Source organism: Nematostella vectensis, chromosome 1 (genome assembly GCF_932526225.1).
Source record: "Nematostella vectensis chromosome 1, jaNemVect1.1, whole genome shotgun sequence".
Taxonomy (NCBI): domain Eukaryota; kingdom Metazoa; phylum Cnidaria; class Anthozoa; order Actiniaria; family Edwardsiidae; genus Nematostella; species Nematostella vectensis.
This window is the reverse complement of record NC_064034.1, coordinates 18,455,111-18,476,986: the sequence shown is the minus strand read 5'-3', so window position 1 is coordinate 18,476,986 and position 21,876 is coordinate 18,455,111. Positions and strand designations below refer to the sequence as shown.

At 40.5% G+C, this 21,876-nt stretch overlaps 2 protein-coding genes and 2 long non-coding RNA genes across 12 annotated transcripts in view; 2 read left to right on the top strand and 2 right to left on the bottom strand.

The window, feature by feature from the left end:
* The window catches only part of LOC5514469 (galanin receptor type 1), a 2,145-nt gene extending 684 nt beyond the window's left edge, over positions 1-1,461 (bottom strand). Inside the window, exon 1 of the mRNA XM_048731865.1 lies at positions 19-1,461. Coding sequence (XP_048587822.1) covers positions 19-1,272 — 1,254 coding nt within the window. The 5' untranslated portion in view covers positions 1,273-1,461. The remainder of the gene's footprint in view (positions 1-18) is intronic.
* Positions 1-10,405, top strand: part of LOC125570323 — a 23,210-nt gene extending 12,805 nt beyond the window's left edge. The window contains exon 2 of the long non-coding RNA XR_007312655.1: positions 10,166-10,405. This is a non-coding gene — a long non-coding RNA (uncharacterized LOC125570323). The remainder of the gene's footprint in view (positions 1-10,165) is intronic.
* LOC5514441 (QRFP-like peptide receptor) lies at positions 4,349-20,233 on the bottom strand. Of its 9 annotated transcripts, none has more exons than XM_048731827.1 (3): positions 19,805-20,233; positions 16,584-16,818; positions 4,349-6,921 (listed from the first exon to the last, which is right to left on the bottom strand). In XM_048731827.1, exon 3 carries the CDS (start codon positions 6,832-6,834, stop codon positions 5,275-5,277), a length of 1,560 nt encoding a protein of 519 aa, XP_048587784.1. In that variant the 5' UTR covers positions 6,835-6,921; positions 16,584-16,818; positions 19,805-20,233; the 3' UTR covers positions 4,349-5,274. The 9 variants fall into 9 exon arrangements, with proteins under 9 accessions (XP_048587784.1, XP_032239912.2, XP_048587801.1 ...); XM_032384021.2 differs by lacking the exon at positions 19,805-20,233 and adding an exon at positions 8,322-8,456 and having other exon boundaries at positions 16,584-18,214; XM_048731844.1 differs by lacking the exon at positions 19,805-20,233 and adding an exon at positions 8,322-8,456 and having other exon boundaries at positions 16,654-18,214.
* LOC116619327 lies at positions 14,053-21,876 on the top strand. Its single transcript, XR_004296642.2, has 2 exons — positions 14,053-14,185; positions 21,503-21,876. It is a non-coding gene; the product is annotated as an uncharacterized LOC116619327 (long non-coding RNA).

The following is a 21,876-nucleotide window of genomic DNA, read 5'->3' as shown; positions in this document are numbered from 1 at the left end:
GCGCTGCGATGGCGACTCCTTGCGCTGCGGTGTATCCCCAAGGTCACATGATTTAGACGCGAACGACTCGACCGTTTCGATTCCGGAGTCCGGACTCCCCTGGCTCATGGTCGTGTTAGTCGTAAACAAACTCATGGCCCTTGTTTCCCTACTGCGGACACTGGTTCTCGTAATCTCAAACCGCGGAATCTTGTACAACGCTTGTTGATTGGATGGCCTCCGTTTGAGTGATATAGTTCTCCCTAAAACCCTTAAGTTGAACGCCCTGAATATCTTCCTGTACCCTCGCCTGAATTCCTTGGAATAAAATGAATAGATGAGCGCGTTGCAGACGCTGTTAGCGTACGTGAAGAATCTACATACTATAGCAGCCGTGTTGAAGCTCTCGTGTTCGTAACCCCGACCGTAATCTGACCACAGCCACAGCACTTGGTTAGGTAGCATGCAAACTGCGAACACCGACACCACTGTGACGAACATCTTGGTTGCCTTGAGGTTCTGCATGTTGTCTCTTCTCACGTTTTGTCGCACTAAGAACACGTCAGTAAAACCGGCGTTTTTCCTTTCTGTCAGTAGATTCACCATTCCCATTGCCTTGTCAGTCGTCGAGTAGAGGTTCTTCAGAGCCAGCGTGTACATGATTATCATGAACGGCAAAGGGAGCCCGTACTGTACCAGAAAGAGAACCATAGTGTATGCTTGCCTTTGTGAGAAATCACTCCAGTTCTCCATGCAGTCATTTAGAGCAGGGTCCAGCTCGAGCACGCGAGCGTAGGGGATGACAAGCGCTAAAGATAGCGAGTGACTGAACAAGATTAGTATCTTTATCTGCGTCCTTGTCAGCCGTTCTTGGAAGGGGTGCATAATGACTCGGTAGCGGTCTAGCGACAGCACCGTCAGAGTAAGCGAAGCAGACGTCGCCGATAGGGTAGCGGTGGGCCACAGCGCCTTGCAAAGCGCTGCCCCGTAAGGCCACACGTAACCGTTCTCTTCGTATGCCAAGTCGAACGGTATACTCGTCAAAGGTGTAAGAATATCGCACACGGCTAGATTAAGCACTAGAATATTAGACGGGGTTAGCATTCGCTTCTGTCGACATATTACGATGACCACCATCGTATTACCAACGACACTCAGCAGTAAAATAATAGCATAAATAATGATCTTCACCGTGTGTAAAACTCCTGATTCCATGGATTCCATCCCCTCTGTCCTGTTGAGATTGTCGCGGGAAAAATTTGTCCTAAGTCCAAGCGATCTGTTTGTGTTCATCTTAGGCTTTTCGAACCGGTATTGGACTATATAAAATAGCTGTGATGGTTGCGGATATCTATTTTTAGTCAGGATATTGTTTTCGTGACGTTGTGCATGTCATAACGAGTCCAAGTAGGCTTTAGGTACCACAGGATTCCTAAGATTGCATTGACTCGGAGAAATGTCGAGTGCCGTCCACGCACAAAAGCGTATAATACTCACCGGTACCCCCATCTGGCGGGACCTGCCGTGTGTCCCGTGGTAATCTAATCCCCATATGATACAATTGATTGCCTAGCGATGATAAGTTAATTACTCTAAATAACCATAGTGTTTATCATCGACGAGCCTTTGACCTTTACTTTGACGCATTACCGTAAAACGCTCGAATACATTCAGTTATTCTTTTTAATAGTGATGGCTATGGTGAATGGATATTCTGTCGTGTTTCATGTTTACTTCTCAAGTGTAACTTCCTTAGTTGTAGATTTATTGATGATGTCAACAGTATTGCTATTGACCCTTGTTTTTCTCTTATCACAATGGAGGTGTTGACTGTTCGTATCAAATGACTAGCGCGTCGTCGCCTCTACCTTACGCTATGTTCTTTTCTTTTACGCCTCCTCTTCCGGCAGCGCCCCTTAATCCCCCCTCCCCACCCCTCTAAAGTGACACACCCATTTCCCAACACAGCCCTCTCCCCATATTCTCTCTCATTCCCCCTCCAATAAACAGCCATCTCTCTCCTCCCTTTCTTCATCCTCAACCCAATATCCCTCTGCAAGGGATTTGTACTTTAATATAATTTGAACATTATGCCTTTAGATTGAGGGACCTTTGGGTATCCTTTAACAAAGTCTTTAACCAAATATGGAAATATCACAAATAGGTTTACCCCTTCTCCCTCATTTTATCCTTCTTATGATTTTTGTCTACTGTACTTGTCTGATCATTTTAGGGAGTAAAAATGTTCAGCTACAAATATACATTGTGTTCACCTTATTTCAATTGCAAAAACGGCGATTGTCACGAAACCTTTCTAAATACTTCCGGCTTATCCAATCATACTTTATAGCTACTCACAAGCGTAGAGAGCTTTCTAGTTTCTCTATTTTCTGTTACCCCGAGTAAACAGCACGTCTGATGTTATCCATAATCTGATAATCTTTAGTCATACAGACCCGCGGGACGCTCGAGCCTATCCCGCGGGACGTAAGAGTCGGAGTTACGAGATACGAGCGTAACATCCACTGTATTTTACGCTCTAGGCCGCTCTGTGCCGTACTTTTGCTGACCTGATAATAGCACATACTACAAAAGTCTTTCACTAATGGGATAAAAACTGGTGATGTCATCATGACGTCATTATATGTGGGACCTCACTCGAGGCCCTCATAAGCTTAGAGGTGATCACCTTACGTTAAGGTCACGTGGAAAGATTTTTTTTGCCTTTTTGTGGGTCAAGGTGAGCTTTAGAGAAAAGCAGCAGATGTACCCCGCGTTATTTCTTGAGTTGTTTGTGCTTGTGATCCGTGTTCTGAAAAGCACTCAACCATTCTTTGTTACTCTGAATGGCTGCCTCTCGTGACGACCAGATAATAGACGTCCCGTAGCGCGAGTCGCACTCTAACTGCGCATCTTTGCTAGTCTTCATGTTATGCTTACCCTACAATAAACTGTGATAATCTCAAATACAGAACCCTCGCAGCATAAATGGTATTTCTTTGTGCCACTGATGTTCATAGACGACCACTCGGCGCGTAGTGCATCATGGTCTACTTGTAGTTACGAAGATATTTTCAATCAAGTATCGTCAATAACGCATCAGACCTCATGCGTATTTACAATTATAAACAATAACAAAGGAGTGGTTGATCGACATTCTTTAAATGCGTATCGACTGATAACGGCGTGAAAGGCTGAAATCAGTAGTGTTATACCAGGATTTATCTGAAGTGCGGCTCTGGTTTTTTTTTTTTTTTTTGGCTTGTACAGGTACCATCACTTCCCAATATAGCCGACTAGACCCCAAGCCGATAACACATCGTGTACGAGCCGCTGACCCCGGGCTAGAGGAAACGAGCTGTCAATATCTACTGTCACACATAAGCGTCTGGACCTGTTTACGGCCTTTCGCGCTGATATGTGATGTGAATGGGGTATTAGATTTCTTCTGTTGACTGTCAATTAGTCTCTGGTAGTCTTGAGTACAAGTATATCGTCATAATGTACAGAGTTTTCTCTAGACTAGACTTATTTTACTTGGTGTTCCATTTACTGTTTTTGCTCTTGTTCTTGTTAAAAAAAGCAATTTTTAGTTTCTTGATTTTGTCGCTTTCATCATTACAAAATCCCCCCAAAAAACACGTAACGTGATGAGGAGAAGCAAACGGACTCAAGGTCTCCCAGAGTAGCGCCCCAAAACTTCTCACAATCATAACTTTAAAAAACACGTCAGAAATGTTATTGGCGGAAGACATTTTTCACATACCTTTTTTTAAACTGTGTAAAATGATTTGAAACATAAAAATGTGAAAGCTTTAAAAGGGATGGTAAACTTCTTTATTTATTATTTTCTTTTTTCTCGGGAAACGTCGAACTGAATAGTTTATTGTCAGAACTTGGTTATATTTTAAAGATACAATATCCAAAAATTTCTTGTAAAAAATGGGAATCCAACCACAGAGAACCCGGTACCTTACTATCTAGATATGGTCACCCTTTTTGGATTCTATCTTAAATGAAACAAACAGCCTGGTTCAGCCATAGACGTCACGGTCTTTTATCCGGGAGAAGGGGGAAGGGAGGCTATGGATAAAATCAGGGGGGGGGGGGATGGAAGGGCTTGTTCTGCGCCCTTTCAATCACCTCGATGTAAATGTCTCCATTTGTAGTTTTTGGTTGATATAATAAGGTTAGCAGGTGGAGGGCGTTTTAGTGGAATATCAAGGATGCATATCAAGGGTTCCCGCAAACAGCCGTCCATTAATGGCCTTTATATACCCCAACCTAATGAACAATTTATCATTTGAAGATCATGTCAGGGACTAATGAGAATGATGTATTATTTTTCTCATCATACAAGGCCATTTTATAGCAATTATTTGTTTTTTATTCATCATATAATAAATATATTTATAGCTCACTTTTGTGTAATTTGGGGTTAATCAGTTGGTTTACATTGGTGTTAGTCGTAACGACTATGGATATTATCGATACTTTCTACATTTCACCTTTATTGTCTTGAACTTTGAAAATCGGTTAACTTTTACGGATTCAATCATTTTGAGCAACTTCCCACCCTTTCCATGACCATCGACCAACGGTTCTTTGTGCGCGCTAATTGTTTATTTATCTTTGGTTTTAATCAAAGAGCTTCGCTGAATGGCGCATGTAAAATCAAGTGATATCCATAAGTACCATCCAGTTAAGCTAACACTTGGAGAATATTGTGCTAACCGCGAAAAGGACAAATAACAAGATGGCGATGAGGGAGTATAGAATTGATCCGCCAAGTATAGCGCGCCTTTCAGGGAAACTATGTATATTTCTGTTGCAAGTACTGATGGCCCAGTCTAACGACGTTGTGATTTATCATATTTGATCTTAATGTCCTGAAATATATTGTTATTGTTCCGGTGTGGTGTTATTTCCAGCAGGCATGAAGGCTATCACGAGTACTTAGATGAAGGCATCTCCTTCTTTTTCATCGATACTTAGTGTTATTACTTCTAGCATCCCTGGCGAGATTTGTAAAATTGAAATAACCGCAGTAATGCTACAGAGATAATATAACTTTTGAGGCGAATCGTGTATCAGTAATGCCACCAGCGCATTTTGTCTTTTCTCAAATAACATAGTGCTAACACTTTGCAGGTAGACCAAGCATAAAGAAGCCTACGCATTGAACACTAGACCTGCCTTTGATGAACTAATACCAAAATATGGCTGCCTGAGTGCTGATGTTTCTGCATTACTCTTCTATCATTATTAATAAAAAGATTAGATTGCTCCATTTGGTCATAAAATGGTTTCGCGCAAATCTTTGTCTATATCCGCCTTGTCTAGTTTGAAATCACTGCCCAGTAAATCCGATTGAACGTCGCTGTTAATTTGATTCAAAAGTCCTTCAATTTTCGATTCGCAGGTGAAATCATCTGCAATCAGAGACTTTTCGCAGTCGCATGGCGGGGAGTCAAATACCTCCTCGCAGCATTCCACCTCTGACGATGCATTAGTCTCGACCATTATCCCATTATCAGCTCGTGACTTATGATCTCGCACAATGCAATTGTCAGACGGATGCGGGGACAAAAAATTTACGGTTTTCTTGGTTGGTGATGTTTTTTTGCACTCGCTCGCTTGCGTATCTCCGGTGTCGTCCCTAGACGCATTGGCGTTCTCATTACGAGAGATCTTACGTCCGTTACAAACCTTATCTTTTCTGTAAACGCTGACGTTCAGTAAGTGCTGGCGTTGGTGCTTGTGCCCGCATTTGCACTTGAGAGTACAGGCGAACGCGTTGCGAAAACTACCGTTGCAAGCGCCGTAGATAGCTGCGTTCAACACAGAATTCGTGTACGTAAATGCGCGGCAGGTAAACGCTATCAAATCGAGATGCGCCAAGAGGTATTCCGAATTCCCAAAGTCAAACAACAGCCATAAGATTTGATTTGGAAGCATGAAGAATAAAAATATAGTTACAATTAGCAGGAACATTTTCACCGTCTTGCTGTTTTGCTGCCTTCTCTTGTTCAGTGATCGAGTTCTGCTATCCGTACTCTCTGTTCGCTTTATGAGCATCTCCGAGGTCCTAGTCTTTGCGTTAGAATCAATGCGCCTTATAAACACCGGAGTACCGCTATTGGTTTTTGCTTTATTACCCCCGCTGAACGCTTTCATCTGCTTAGTGTTCTTAAATAGCACCATACCAAGCTTGGTGTATATAAAGATCATAAAAGGCAAAGGCACCCCATACTGCAGGCAGAATAAGAACACAGTGTACGCCTTGCGGTAGCTGAAATCCGGCCACTCCTCGCCGCATTGAGGTAAAGTCCCAGCTCCGTCCCCAGGTTGATACTCCTGAAATATCATATACGGTAGAATAGCCCATGCAGAGACGACATACACTATCACCATGATGATGTAGAAGCGTCGCTTGGTAATCCGGTATTTGATGTTGAGCGGGTAGAGCAGGGCTATATACCGATCAACAGAGATCGCCAGTAAGGTCAACACCGCGGCTAAGGTCGTGAAGGTAGCAAGCGGCCATAGAAGCTTGCACATGACTGCCCCGTAAGGCCAATACCCGAGCTCATCCGCCGCCAAATCAAACGGGATACTAGACACAGTGGTAACGAAATCACACGCTGCAAGGTTTGCGATAAACATGTTGGGGACGGTCTTCATGCGCCTGAATAGCACCACGGACAGGATGACCAATGTGTTGCCCGACGCGCTGCATAGCAGAATTAGGAGGTACACGCAGAGTTTAGCGACTCTTAGCCCCTGGTTTCGCTCCCCTTCACTACTTGCGTTAGTGCCAATTGGGCGCACGGCCTCTTCCAGTGTCGAATTCATGAGTGAAGCCGCGCGGTTTTCTTCTTAAGACACACAGCGCGAACCACTCTCAGTGGCCAAATCATGAGTGCTAGATCGGCGACAAATCTGCAATTGATTTAAGAAAAAACGAATTAGGCTCGCTTTTGTCTGAGGGCGCAAAATCTCTCGACCCTTAGAGGCGACATTCGAGTAGGAGGAGTTATGGCCGGAGGAGAGTGAGTTAATCGGCGCAAAACCTGCCGCTATAAATGCGAAAAACAGCTTACCAAGCGAGTTCTGAGTGCGGTTATTTGTGCGACATCTCCTCCTAACTGTGGTTTAGACTGAGGTCAACATTCTTGATCTAACACTATATGTGGGAATTGCTTTTAGTTTTCTCGTAAAAGGCTTAAGATAGTTGAACTATGTGCCCTTGGGCGAATTTTAATAGTTTACTAGATATCACCACCGATATCGTACACCTTATCGCTACCTGTTTATGCTTTTCTGTCTATGATTGCATTGTGAATCGCTAGACTTGCTACTAGTTTGTGCTGATAGAGTTTTCATGAAACCATTTATGTTCAAACGAACAACTCGTCCTTTATGCAGGCGTCGAGTTGGTACTATGCCATTTGTATTATATGTTAGATACTGGCTCGATTACTCGAAGGTCAGAAAGAGTCTCTGGAGGTCAAAAGGAAAACTAAACTTGCAAGAGATATGGAATGTGTGTTGTTTCAGAAATTAAAAAAGAAGGTCATATCAATGGAGTAATAAATAGGACTTTTTTATGTCCAAGCTTCTGGGGTTTAATGCGGGCCGTTGAAATAATTCAATCCCCTTGTTTAGCCGTGGTGCTACCATGGTTTATCCAAGCACATATAAAAAAATTGGTAAATAACTTTGTAAAACGAGACAACATGATATTCTGCTCTTTGAATTGCACGAATACTCTAGGCTAATTACTATCTATCGACCCTTTATTTCACGGCCCTGAATCACGTAGAAAAACTGTACGCCTTTCTCATTTTCTACACTGCCATCGACCACAGACTAAATGAACTGCTTCTATTTCTTAGCGGAAGTAATCTAAATGCGGAAGCAATCTAAATGCACTGTTTTATCTTTAATAAGGCAAGTGGCGATATACCCCCGATACGTACCAGGCAAAAAGAAATGCATTTTTTTAATATAAGTGGGGAAACAGTCCAAGGTTGTACGAATGCATCGCATTCTTATTACAAGTCAAGCCTGCCTAGGCGACGAACTTACGGTAGATATTATCGGGGCTTGCCCAAAAATGTCAAACGTGTGCAGATCGCTGAGTGCACAGTTTGCTCTGCCAGCTCGTATACACATCGCTTTTATTAACCGTGCAATGCATGCCCTTGTCGGTAGAGTTCCAACTCAGTGCTATTTTGTAACAAAACAGCCCCTTGCTATATTGACCGATGGGAAATATACCCTCTTTATATATTGATCGCTGGGGAAAAGTACCCCTGCTATTCTGAACATGCACTTACTACATCAAGCGACGAGGACGAATCCCCTTGCTATGGTGACCGCTGAGGTTTACACGGGTCCCAAATTCTGTGTGTCGGGTGTGTCACACCTTACATCTAAGAACTCTTCGGTTGCTGACTTATACTGCTTGCTACCTACGGGGAAGCTCTTGTTGTGTATTAGTTAACTAACATTTGTTCTTTTCACAAATTAATTAAGAGAAAAATGGAGATTCTTTAGAGCCACCTGCTACTGGATTGAAGGCAAAAATGTCAAATTAATAAATCAACCGATTGAACTATTCTCCCGTGGTTTATTAAGATTTATTGAAATATTTGTCAGGGAAAGACCTAGACAATTTCAAGGAAGGTGTTCTTCAAAATGGAGTTTTGTCATCGCTTCCTATTACAAAAAAGTGTTTCCTTCTTTGGTGCCGTTTTCATTAGACTTTATTTCTAAACTAAACCTATATTACCGCTTCTAATTACAGTAAGGCGTTTCTTTGGTGTCATGTTTATGAAACTTTTATCTAAAAAACGTTAGTCTGTATTACCGCTTCATGCAACAATAAGCTGCTTCTTAAACACCTTTGTAGTAAATAAAACCTTCTGCTTTCCCGTATGCTAAATCCTACCTATTTCTATTCTTCTCTCTATACAAAACAGATAGAAAAACTTAAAGATACGACAAACTGATAACAAGCTGATAACAACAGATAAAACATCACTATTATCCCTCATTACGTCTCAATATGGCCACATTCTGCCCATGTTATCATACGAAATTACGGAAGTTGAACTCTCTAATTTATACTACACCATTAATTATCTTTATACATACTATGAAAGCTTGTGAATAACACAATATAGAGTATTCCAGCCTGAGGATGTGATGGTTGCTCCCTGCTGGATCAAGAAACTTGTAAACAAACACTCCAAATCTTATTCCACAATCTTTGCCAATGGAGCGTTTTCCCGCTTTTTTGATACTGATAAAAACAGTGAGCGTTTTTTTCGATTATCTTTAAACATTTCCCCCGTTCCAACCCGCCTTAACAAATCTAAACAGTACACCTGATTAAAATGAAAAGGTTTATCAAGGTTACTAGTGCTATCTATGATTTGCAAATAAAAGCGCGAAAAGAATAAAAAAATGTGTTTTTTTTTCTGTCGGAAATCAGTATTAGATCTGTGGTTTCCAAGGATTGGGAGAGAACCTTAGAAATGTCGGGTATAGGTAGTCGAAATTTTAGCAAAAAAAAAAACGTGATGGATACAACTTTAAACTTTCCTTTTCCGTATGCCACTCTGACATACTCACTTGGAAGATAAGTGATTCGCAAAAGACAGCAGTTTTATGTCGTAACCATCCTCTACGTTGAGTTATGCTACGATCTAAGCTTAACATGAGTAATAAGGCACTTATCCTGGAAGGTATGCTATGACAAAACAAAGGATTCCCACAGAAAATGTACTCTTGATGCAGCAAAGCTAGACTAGAGTGATGGAAAGTTGCCACTTTAACTAAGAAGGTATACTACGAACAAGATAAATGATTCAGAGGAGATACCTACTTTTATTGATAAAGCAAGACAAAGTTAGAGACGATATACTACGAATAAGATAACTGATTCTGAGAAGATACCTACTTACTTTTGTTGATAAAGCCAGACCAAGTAATAACCGAATAATTGTCGTACTTGCCCCAAGATACGGTTAGATAAATGCCAGTACACGCTAGAGTAATAAAACCCCCTACAACACGCTCTGGCTTTTCTCATGAAAGTTTTCAACCCGGCCTTCTTTACGCTTAAATACCCCTCGACGACTTATTTTAACACCCCGTGTTGATATTTCATTAATAGAGCCACCCGTTGGTAGACCATCGCAGACGAAGATGTTAAGGCCCGCCAGGGGACTCTTGAGATACTTGGCCGCGCGCCCCACACAAGAGGGACATGTGCTAGAAAGCCCACCCCGTGGTGCATTGCGGTAGAGATTTTTTTTCGACTTGTCTTGCATTTGAGTTCTTTTCTTCAGAGAGGTGAGCTAAGATGGACAAGTTGAAATTAAACATGAAAGCCAAACTTTGGTTTTAATCTAGCTATAAGAAGACAAAAGGAGTTTTTTTCAAAGACAAACCAGAGCAATTAATTTCTGACAAAAAGTAAATGCGCTTCGCTTAAAATCATTTTAAATATATATAAGTAAAATCTAATTTTTCCCAAGACAGAATTATCGGTCTTTCTGTCTTCTATGGGTTTAAATGTTATTATTTTTCTTTGTTTTCAATTAAGATGTTGTTCTTTGATGTCGATTAATCTTAAAACCCCTTTATCTGCCCAGCACCAATAACGTCCGGGATATGGAAAGATAACGTTTGTAACGTCAAAGGCGCTTATGTGGGAATTATTCTGATAAGGTCTCAGCATGATTCAAACCGCTCGTGTTCGTACGCACGAGGGCAAAGCTTTAAGCCTTGCCAAACAAATCAAAAGCTGGAACCCTAGTTCAAGGCGTTCTGTGCGGGATTCCTGTGTTCACCCTAGTCCCAGGCGCTCTTACCGGGTATTCTGTGTTCAGCCTAGTCCCAGGCGTTCTGTACGGGATTCCTTTGGTTGGCCGTGAGACAAGAAGGGCTGGGAAGAGCCAACCCAGAGAATGGGGAGATGATTTCCTGTGACGTCATATCTCTAACCAATCACGAAAAAGCCAAACACAGGAACCAAATCAGAGCCGGATAGGAACGCTTGGGACTTGGCTGAACACAGAAAACCCGGTAAGAACGCCTGGGGACTAGGCTGAGGACAGGAAACCATAGATATGATCGCCTGCTAGCCGGCCCTCATTCGGGGTATTCGGAAATGTTTTGTTTTCGAGCACTCTCGCCTCAGCGCACCTCGGTGTTTCGAGCGCCACAGAATTCCCAAGCTAGGTCATATCATTGAAATTTTAAACCTGAAAAGGTAGGCTTAATAAAAATTTCAGAGCCTAGAGGGCTTAGCCCCCCATGTGCTGAAAAGTTAGAGAGCCCCCTCCCCATTGAACACTTCCTTATCACCTGCTCGTAAAAAAAGGAATTCAAACTAACAACTGTACCTCATATATGGAGGGGAGGAGTTCTGCACAGATTTCAGACTGACTGACACTGAGGACGTCTGCTCTCGAGACAACTAGCGTGTTTTAACACGCTAGTAGTCACGCTAGTAGTCACGCTAGTAGTCACGCTAGTAGTCTTTTAAAAATGTTTTAGCTAGAAAGACTACAGACAAGCTGTAGAAAAACTAGATGGTCTGCGTAGGCGTGGTGTAGACAAGGTATAATACAACACAAGGTTGAAAAAGTACGTTGAACGCCTCTGTAAAACAGGGTAGTTGCGCCGACGTTACGAGCATTAGCCCTTCGTCGGAGCAAAAGGACCAACGCTCGAGACGTAAGCGCAACTAATCCGTTTCACAGAGTCGTTATACGTTTGATTTATAGCTTGTACTAGCGTGTTACCTATTTTTAGTGTTATGGTGTCCAGTAGCCGAAGGCGATTGCTATTAATGAAAGAAAAGTTATTTGAAAGAGTCTATGATATTGGCCCGTCTAAGTACATCAAAAAATTACAAGGAAGGTGCTTGAATATCATATCATATCCTCGCGCGAGATTGTTATCAATGAAAAAAATTAAAGAACACATGGATTTAATCCACGTTCGGTAGTAATTTTTTTTTTGCAAATATGTCTATGCGGCCCCGTGCGATTGTGGAGAAAAGATTCTGATATTTTAAAATAATTCTCGTGACTTGGTGAGCTCGTAAATTTCGTCTTGGACAACAAAGAGATCGACTACTGTATCTTTGACTTTACACAATTGTTGTGATGTTTCATAGGTTAGAAATAAAAAGCGAAGTTATGAAAAAAATCAGTCCAAGGTATAGAATTTGCTGTTATTGGTGAGTGAGTGTCCTTTAATTAAACATCTTATTTATAGACCGAAATTTTCTATCCATGATGCAACGGAAGTTGAAACGTGCGGATAAAAGCAGTGCTACCTTATTTTGTTTTATTAACAGAATTGCAAATACTACACTATAAACGAATAAAAATAAGTAAATAACCGATTACTTAAAGGTTACAAGAAACGGACACCACAACAGCCTTAACAAGTAACTGTTGGCCCACAAAATAAGCGAAGTATGCCCAGACGATATATGCAAACCACCCCTCAAACTAAGGGCAAGTTTAACATTTGACGGGGCACGGAAACGCGCACAGGCAAAAAGTCAGACTATTTGTGTTAGTGCCTGTTCGTCTTAGACAGACCATAAAACTTGTTGTATGATATGGGTCACATACCTGTTCGGTAATATTTCAGTCTGGTCTCCGGTTCTCATTTATCATGGCGTGTTCGAAGCAAGTGGAACTGGAGGGTATTCCGAAAGTAAATTAGCACTACACGCTAACTGTAAAAGTTGTTGGGTTCCATTAATATCCGTGAATTTGTTGTGATACAGCTGTCGCTTACCGTTCCATTGTTTGAGCGGGCTCTTTATTGTGACCTGTTCATATTACTACAAGCTTATCTCATCGCAAATGGCCAGCCATTTTGTTCCGACACCCATGAGTTTGAGCGTTGACTACTCTTGAATCTAAATGCACGCGTTCGGCCTATTCATTGTAATCGTTGGTTCAAATTTTTCTTAAATGAAAAGGCATGAAAATTAATGGTCTAACATTGAAAGCCTGCTTGACTCTGGTTGTTTGTCTACAAGATGCCTCTTGCATTTTCAAGTGGATTAAAAGGTTAGCTTTAAACCCTGTGATACGCATCTTGGTTTAAACTTCATTTCCCATATAATATATCACAGTCCACTTTCGTAAATCACACATTTTCTGAGCAAAAAAAATGGAACTCAGCATGGTTCTCCGTTTACATGAATGGCGCGTGTCAAACCATCAATCAAGTGGGTGGTACAAAGAGACCCGTCATGTACCGGGAAATTGATTTCCAAATATTTATAGGAAGAGGTTTCTCTTATCGCTTTGTTCTCAATAGACGATCTTAATTTGCTGACAAACAAGCAAATCACGTCGCACCTCCCGGGGAAGGATTCACAGATGTATATGGTTGATAATTTAAACACGATATCTTCTATAAGCGGCTTCTTTAAGATTTAGAAAACGTTACCCATCGTACATTGGTTTGGCGACTACTGTCCCTGTATTTGCAATGTCAACAAAAATGTTTTGGGAAATCAAATAATAATAATAGCTCCATAGTTGCATCAAGTGGATATATCTAGGTTATAAATAGACGTAGTGAAGCCATATACACAAGTAATAGATTGTTCATAACTTTTTTGTAGCAAACATAGGTGAACATGCCTTCAAAATGTATAACAAAGCACCAAAAAACATTTCTATATATGAGGGGTATAACAACAAAAGCTAGCAAGCTTCGATATTTGATATTAATGAGAATTGAAATGACTCCTCGGATGAAATCACCGTTGCTATTAATACTTTATAATGAAGACAAACTGATTAGCAAAATAGGCTATTGCAAAAAAACGACCCCCTGCGGGTAAATTAAAACACAATTGTTTTGAAAAAAAAAATCTGTAGTTAGGCAAAGAGACTTGACGACATAGGTTTACTGTGGTATACTCTGTTCCGCTTACCCTAACCGTACCATCATCATGGGAAACCATACCAGAGTAAATACAGAAGAAAGTCATAACCTCCGTACCATCATCATGGGAAACGATACCAAAGTACATACAGAAGAAAGTCATAACCTCCGTACCATCATCATGGGAAACCATACCAGAGTAAATACAGAAGAAAGTCATACATACGATGGGAAGTCAGGGCCAGATTCAATGAGCTTCAAAAAGGTGGAGTCCATTGTCATCTTTGTTTGTGTGTCTATTAATTTCCCTTGCTAATAGGTAACGGATATAATCAGAAGTTTGGATAGAATACCTGTCCTTTAAGTCCCTTCTCCATCTCAAATCATCTTAAAAGTAGTTTCACTAAAAATCCAATTTAGCAAGCGTCGTGTACACTGTATTTCAAACAAATTATGGCGATTAACATCCTGTTATGTTACCGATAGAAATGAGCTATCGGGCGAGCAAAATTCACCTTGATGCTAATGACGGAAGTAATTAGGTGGCGATATTGTTGCCTGACTTTTCCCTTTGACTAAAGCATCTAATTCTATATCGACGACTAAGAATTATCAAAGGGAATGGAAAAACAATCTAGAATGGCCTCAGTTTTACAAACCTGAAGAGCAAAAGAATTTCTCTACATTAAAATTGAACGCCATCTTTTTAACGCAGTACCCTCGTTTCTCTAGCGTCACAGAATCAGAAATTTGCCCATGCACTTCCCATCAGGTTTGATGCGCACACATTCTACAAGGTAGATGGGCTGGGAAAAGGGGTGTCATGGCGCTCTTGCTGAATTCTGCTAAGCGCGCTTATTAGACGTTTTTAAGAGCCACCCAGAGGGACACCTGTCAAATATGCCATGTTCAGGGATTAACCAACTTACAATAGGGACAATCGTGAAAATACTTGCGTGGTACACTATACGTAAGGTTGAGGTGCGACTGGTATATGAAAAAGGAAGGGGAGGGTTAACTGTAAATTTTTATTTCGTCCTTGGCAGACCGTTTGAATGTTTTTTTAGCCATATTATAACCTACTCTTTTCAGTACCACTTTGCCACGAGCGTTTCGATGTGCTGAGCAGATCATGCTAATGTATGCATACTTAAGCAAGACTGATAACGGTAAAAATACATTTGGACTGTTTTTCTGTGGAATCGGAATTGATAGTCTGTAAGTAGTTTTTTTTTTGCGATAATGAGAACGCAGCAGAGGTCTCGCTGATATTGTATTAATGTCTGTTTCTGTCTAGCTGAAAGCCTGCAGATGTTTCTAGAACTGATCGGTCAAGTTTACCATCAGAAAGATAGAATCTTCCTATCGTATACGTTTAATTTTGGAAAGTTTAATTTTTGAAATTTTGTTTATCATACGTTCAAACTACACGTACTTAAAAAAATGCTGTCATCACCCAAGAAATAACCTGCTTAATTTCATCCCCACTATACTACTTAGTATGTTAGCGTAAGTAGTGTCAGCCTGGATTCTAGCTGTTTTCTGTAGGCGAAACATATACGCTTTGTAGCTTCACATTTTAAAACTGCTTCCTTTTGCTGATAAGGGTAGTTTTGTCTTTGTTTTTATTTTCCCTTCACTGTTTTTATAAATCATATAGCCCGTGGAAAGCATTTTAATTTAATTTGCATCTTGGCAGATTTCATAACAATATTCTCAGATCTCAATTGACGTATCCGTATTACTATATTTTTCTAGATCTTTTAAGATTTAAATTTTATAAGACTTTGCCCCGGGGCTTTTTCAACAAAGATTCGTTATCTTGGGGTTAGTCTATTATTACTGAAATGTTTGCTACTTTCAAAGGGATTTTCTCTTTCTTAAATATTCCAACAAGTTTTGCAAGGCCATCAAACATAGTGCAAGTATTTTTTGGCCATTCGCTCATCGTTAACATGTGGGTTTTTTTGTAATAGGATTTTTGTTGGTTAATTGTATGATAAGATAATATGCACGAAACTAATGTAATAACAATTAACCCGATTCACCATGCCAGCAATTAACACCCGTCGTCTTCTCGCTAAATTAGAAGGGTAATTTGAGAGCTGCGCGAGCGCCTATTACTGTTGCGATCATATCAAATACCAACTGTCGAAATGCTGCAGTATCAATACGAAAAAAAGGTCGTCACTTTGAATAACGAACGCTAGATTTTCTACGAAATTGTTGCTATATATAAGACTACAATATGTTGATTCTATTTGTTAAAAAGCCAGCTATAGTAATCGAAATCTATTTTGTAAGAATATTCCTACAAATTTAACACATCCTTTCTACTTTAACGCATTTGTTTCTTAGAATAAAATAAAATAAAATAAAATTAAATTAAATAAAATAAAATAAAATAAAGGGATCTGCATAAGACGGCTCATCATTGAGTCATCATGAGCACCAGGAGCACGGGCACCTAAGAATAAATGGATAAACCAAAGGGGTAGTCCCTAAAGAGAGCTTTTTTTTATCTTAGCATGTTAATTTTTCTTTGAAGTGTGTATTCATATTCTCATAAAAAGTCCTTGAAAAATAATGCACAGCAAATAAATCTTAAACGCTAATCCTCTAAGCCTCTTGGACGTGTATTAGCTTATCAGATAATCCCGTACCTGGGCCTGAGTTTTTCTCGCGAGGTGTCGGCTGTAGTTAGGTCGTCATTCTGCGCTTTCTCTGCCTTACCTGGTGTGTTTGTGAGGCCCCCGCTGTGCCTGATTCACGCCTCTTCGTAGCAATCAGTCAGTGTTGTGGTGCGCGATAGAGATCTTCGTTGAAACAAGCTGCCATTGTCTGTCGATTTTTGTGTCGTAGTCCGTGCTTTGTGCTCTGAACAGTGTCGTACAATACCTTTCCTCGTGAAAACAACAATGAGATGTTACCAGTAGAGTCGAGAAGAACGTTATAGGTGTAATGTCGGAAATCAGTTGATTACCTAGATTTTCCATCCATTCTCTCGCCCAACCCCTCGGGCTGAGGAATAACAGACTAAATTCGAACTTTTTGTTCAACGTTTAATAACCATCTTTAATATCAGTGTCTTAGTAAAACAACCTTCCTGTTGAGTTTTGCGTGTGTGTTTCCTCTGGCACTTCAAATAATAGTAAGATTTCCTCATCTATAATGCATAGCCCACGTACATGTATTTATGATGATCGTGGGATTCGTGGGTAGGGTTTCCTTGGCTAGCGGAGCACACACAGCGAAGCAGGAAAGGCTGTGTAGACAGTTTCGAGCTAATATGAGGAACACACAAAAGGAAACGCCCATGGCTAGCGGTGGCTAGCGGACCCGCTAGATTCGGGTCATCGCACAAGCCTGGTGTATCGTGATGATTCAAACAATGAGTGTGCATGAGAGTGCTGGAGAAAGAGATCAAACTAATCTGAGCTGTCCACAGTAGCGCCAATTTGACACTGCACCTGCTCATAAATACCATTAAACATCAATGTTTGCGCCTCTTCTACGAAAGAAAAGCGTAAAAATACCATCGTTTAATATTGATGGCGTGTAATGCATCTGTTAATAAGATTTTTAAAGATATGTTTTACCTAAAAATTCTTGGTAATGGTGACATAAATAGATGACATATTACGCTAGAGATATGGCGGTGGTGACAGCGTCATTAGTGTTAAGATCATGGAGATGTGTTTAGCCTATGATAAGCACCATAAGCCTTGGTGCATCATTTGCAGAGTACAGCGTGCGCTGTTTCACATTGAATCTCCTGTATGTTTTCGCTGTTCAAGGTCCCTATGTCTCAAAAAATCGCCACAGGAATCCTGAGACCCCCAAAACAGGAGAGCCGGCTAACAGACAACATAAACGTCTACTCAAGATCTGGCAACGATTGGAGGAAAATCGAAATGCAGGGAAACGAAAGGAATCATTTATTGTATTTACAGACGTAAATATGATGTTAGGGATATTAATTAAATGAACTCTCGTATTTTGCCTTTTAGCACTCCGCGTTTTAGGATAACCCAAGATTTTCCGGGCCTAACCAGAGTTATTGTCAGCACTTCCTTCAAAAAATGAAGCATTTACAAAAGAACGACTAAGCTGGAAACACGAATTTTTGTTTAAAATTAAACGCTTGGCACATGACTTTTTGTCTCTGTCGCTGTCGCTCTCCTAAGCTCCCTAACGTGTGCAAAACTTCAGGCTATGTCTGTGAGGGCAGACTCCGGTTTGTGCGCATAAAAAGGCGGAGAGATTTAGCCCCACGACGCCATTGCCTCTTGAAAGATCACTTTCGCATTAAAAGTAATCACATTGTCTGCCATTTACACCCAGTCCGCCCGTCATCGCTTTGAAAGCTCTTATTGGTCTTACACCGACGCCCGTATGTAGGTACGTGCGCGGAAAATCCGCCAAAGGCTACGACATGACATGATCTCTCGCGAATGCGGAAGGTTAGGTAGCAGTCATTATTTAGCGGCGGGGGAAGGGGGGTACCAGTTTTGGGTCGGTTTTTTAGCTCAGGTTTTTTTTGGGGGGGCGCCTCAAATGTTAATACAGCCATGGTTTAGGGGAGGGACTTATTATTTAACATGTCAAAGTTATGGCATAGCACAAATGGGGTGAGTGGAAAGATACTTGAATAAGAATTTGGGTAGGAAGGAGTTAACAACGCTGTTATCTAGGTTTTAACAATTTTTAGCACTTGAATTTTTTGAAAATGACAAAACATGTACGGGGAACATGCCCCCGAAGCCTTTTTCTCTCTGCACCCCTACAATATGAGTTTTAATCAACACTGCTCCTGCAGATACCGAGTAAAGTCAGCTCCAACGTCCCTAAAACAAAGGGGGCTATCTCCAAACAACATTCAACCATATTTCGGTTGACAGAGTAAAGCATTATTTTTACAAAGGTACATATTTTGTACCACATGGTACGTAGCAAGTATGCTCATAGTTACAGCGATGTTGATGAATGTGCCGGACTTAAAAAGGGCACTTTCAAGACTAAAAACTACTATTATGCTATTACGTCACTATTTTGCTTTAGATTTCAACTTAGCAGCCCCCCCCTTTCCCCCGATAAATAAAGACTGCTGCCTTACACTGTGAAACTTTGTATCGGTGTCCCTAGACTGTTGGAGGAATGCATTCATTTCCAGAGGCTAGGTGTTAAATCAAACTCGAACAAATGACAAAGCAGCTCTTACCGCCGAAAAACCTTGTACTAGTAAATTTTAAGCCTAAAAGCTTTGGTTTTGTCTTTGCATAATGAGTTGTTGTGTTTTATGTTTCTTATATCTTGGAAGCCAAATAGATTTTGGAATTCTACAAAAGGGTCCGTGTGCGATGCAGTAAAACCGAGCCACCAAGAGAGATGGGAAACAGTTCATGTTAGTTAAGAAACTACCTGGGGAGCTCTAAATGAATCCGAGTCAGCGGGGAGTTCAAGTTCTCGGGGTTCCACTTTCCTTCATCTCGATCTCAGATCTATAAAGCTTCTGTATAATTTCCAGAACATGGTAAATATTTAAATAAGTTAATAAGCCCTTGTCAACCACACCTTTGTTATTGTTTTCATTTGATATTGGAAGGCTCATGATGTGTTAAGATCTAAGAACAACCATCTAAAACAACGTTAATTATTTTATCTACCAACTTCACAATCTGCCGTTGGAAATGGATGTTTTTACAAACTTGGTATTTTGCTAGGATGACAAAATGGCGGCTGGCAGAGGCTGTTTAACCGTACAAGCACGATTTTTTTAGCGCAGTCTTTCTATTTTTTCGTTATTATGCTTTCCTTACCGCGCTTTTCTCACGAAGTGATTTCTCGACAAACACTCGGAATATTAACATTGCTACCTTCTTACCTTAAGCTTTATGAAAAGACATATGTAGAATGTTGTTATAGCTGTAACATATGATGATAGAGTTCCATAAAAAATACGAAGCTCCGGTTTTTATAATACACGCATCATTCACAGGTTGTGAACGATCTGTTTAGGAATACATTTGAGTGGTTGCTTGTGGTAAAGTCACGCCATTTGACAATTCAGTTCTAATGGCTTCTGCTCTTCAGATATCAACTGTAATAAATAAACTGTCACGATAACTCTCATGAAAGGCAGTGTAGGAAGGGCTCGAGCACGCACCGCCGCACGGTAACGCACGGCTCATCACGGTAACGCATGATATCATATCAGGGAATACTGGTGGCAGCGGCAATAAAAACATTCGAGAAAATGTCATCAGATTCAGTTCAACCTCCTGGGAAACACCTTATCTCGCTTCACTTCATTCAGGTTCAGCCAATCGAGGGCAGTTAAAAAGCTTGTATTTTTAATGAACTTTAAAGTTACAACTTTCTGCACTATAGACTTCAAGATCTTCTCTTGTCGTATACTTTAACCTCTCGAGAACGTCAGAGATTATTGCGTATTGACAAAGTTTAATGAGCCAGGTAATAGTAGCAAGCCGGGGGAGCGAAATCCCCAGCGGATACCTAGTGTACCGATAATTGTAATAGGGTGTTTAAAAAAAACTAAAGAAACCTTATCTAGCACTTAGAGAAGCTTGCGTGCTTCCTGGATCTATGCCCGCTTTAATGGCCCCAGGAGCCTCAGATAAGGCTGATAAGCAAGTTTGAGTAAAACTCCCCATTTAGCTGAAGATTAATCTATATCCAAGCGCCCTAAGGCCTCCTCAAGGGCAATCGTTTCGTAGTTAAGATAACAGAGATCAATGTGCGAACGCCAGGATCTGCACACTTGTGAGACTATTGATGGGATTTCACAAACAATGCTCTTTTGTTATTAAAAAATATGCGTCATGTATTCTGTTGGGGTCTAGGGTGATTTTTTTTATAATGAGTTTTTCTTTTCATTGATGTAGAGAAACATAATCTTTGCTTATCTCATCAAAACAGTATATATGTACAGAACTTCTCGATTATTCGCTCGCTATTTATTCTGTTTTCTTTTTCATGATTTTTATGAAATAGTTTCATTGTTAAAGGGGGTTCTTCGGATTTGTTAAATATCTCAACAACCAACTTATTCAAGATTGAAGCCAAAATATTTGTATTATCTTTTTAAAGAGGTGAGGTTTCCACCTCACAAATTCCTCTGAATTCGGGAAAAAATATCACCACGACATCACCTGTACACTTGCGCCAAACCAGTCAATTTCTGTAGTATAGCATGGTATGCATTGAGCTTTTAAAGAAGTAGTTTACCTGGTTTTCTCCTTCAAGGGGGCGGGAAGGGGTGTATTCATGCGTTTTCAGACATCGTACATCAGTCATGTATCACAAAAAAGTACAGATGGTCAAAACACAAAGAAATGGGAACAAGTTACCCGATCAAGACTATAAGCATATAAACAAAACATCTTAGAAGATTTCCACGTCCGGGAATCAGGAGGATTGTTGCATCACGATAAATGAGAGGAATCCATGCGCAAATCACGAAAATAGCCCTAAGAACTCAAGAAAAACTGAAGGCCAGGATTAAAGATTACTTACTTTGTCCCCCTAGATAAATGCTGATCGTTTTTCATTCTCTTTTTAGAACCAGGAGTTCCTCGACCTTCTCACGAGTTTGATGTTCCCGACAAATACAGCATGTACGAAGCGTGAAGCAACTATAAAATCATTATCTAGGCAATCAACTGGCAGATAAATGTCCACTGTGCTCCTATCAACGGTGACGTGATAAAAAAAAAACAAAAAACTCTTAGACAAGGCGTGGACTTATATTAATAATATCTACCGTACAAACGTACAAATACGCCATGACGTTCCTCAACCACGTTAAATGGCAAGGTTAACAATTGTCCCATATCATGTCTGCATGTCTTTTTGGAAAATTTGGCTACGCCTTTGTCTGTGTTGTATTCAAGGGAATAAATCTATTAAAAAAATGGTTGTACTAAGAACAAATAC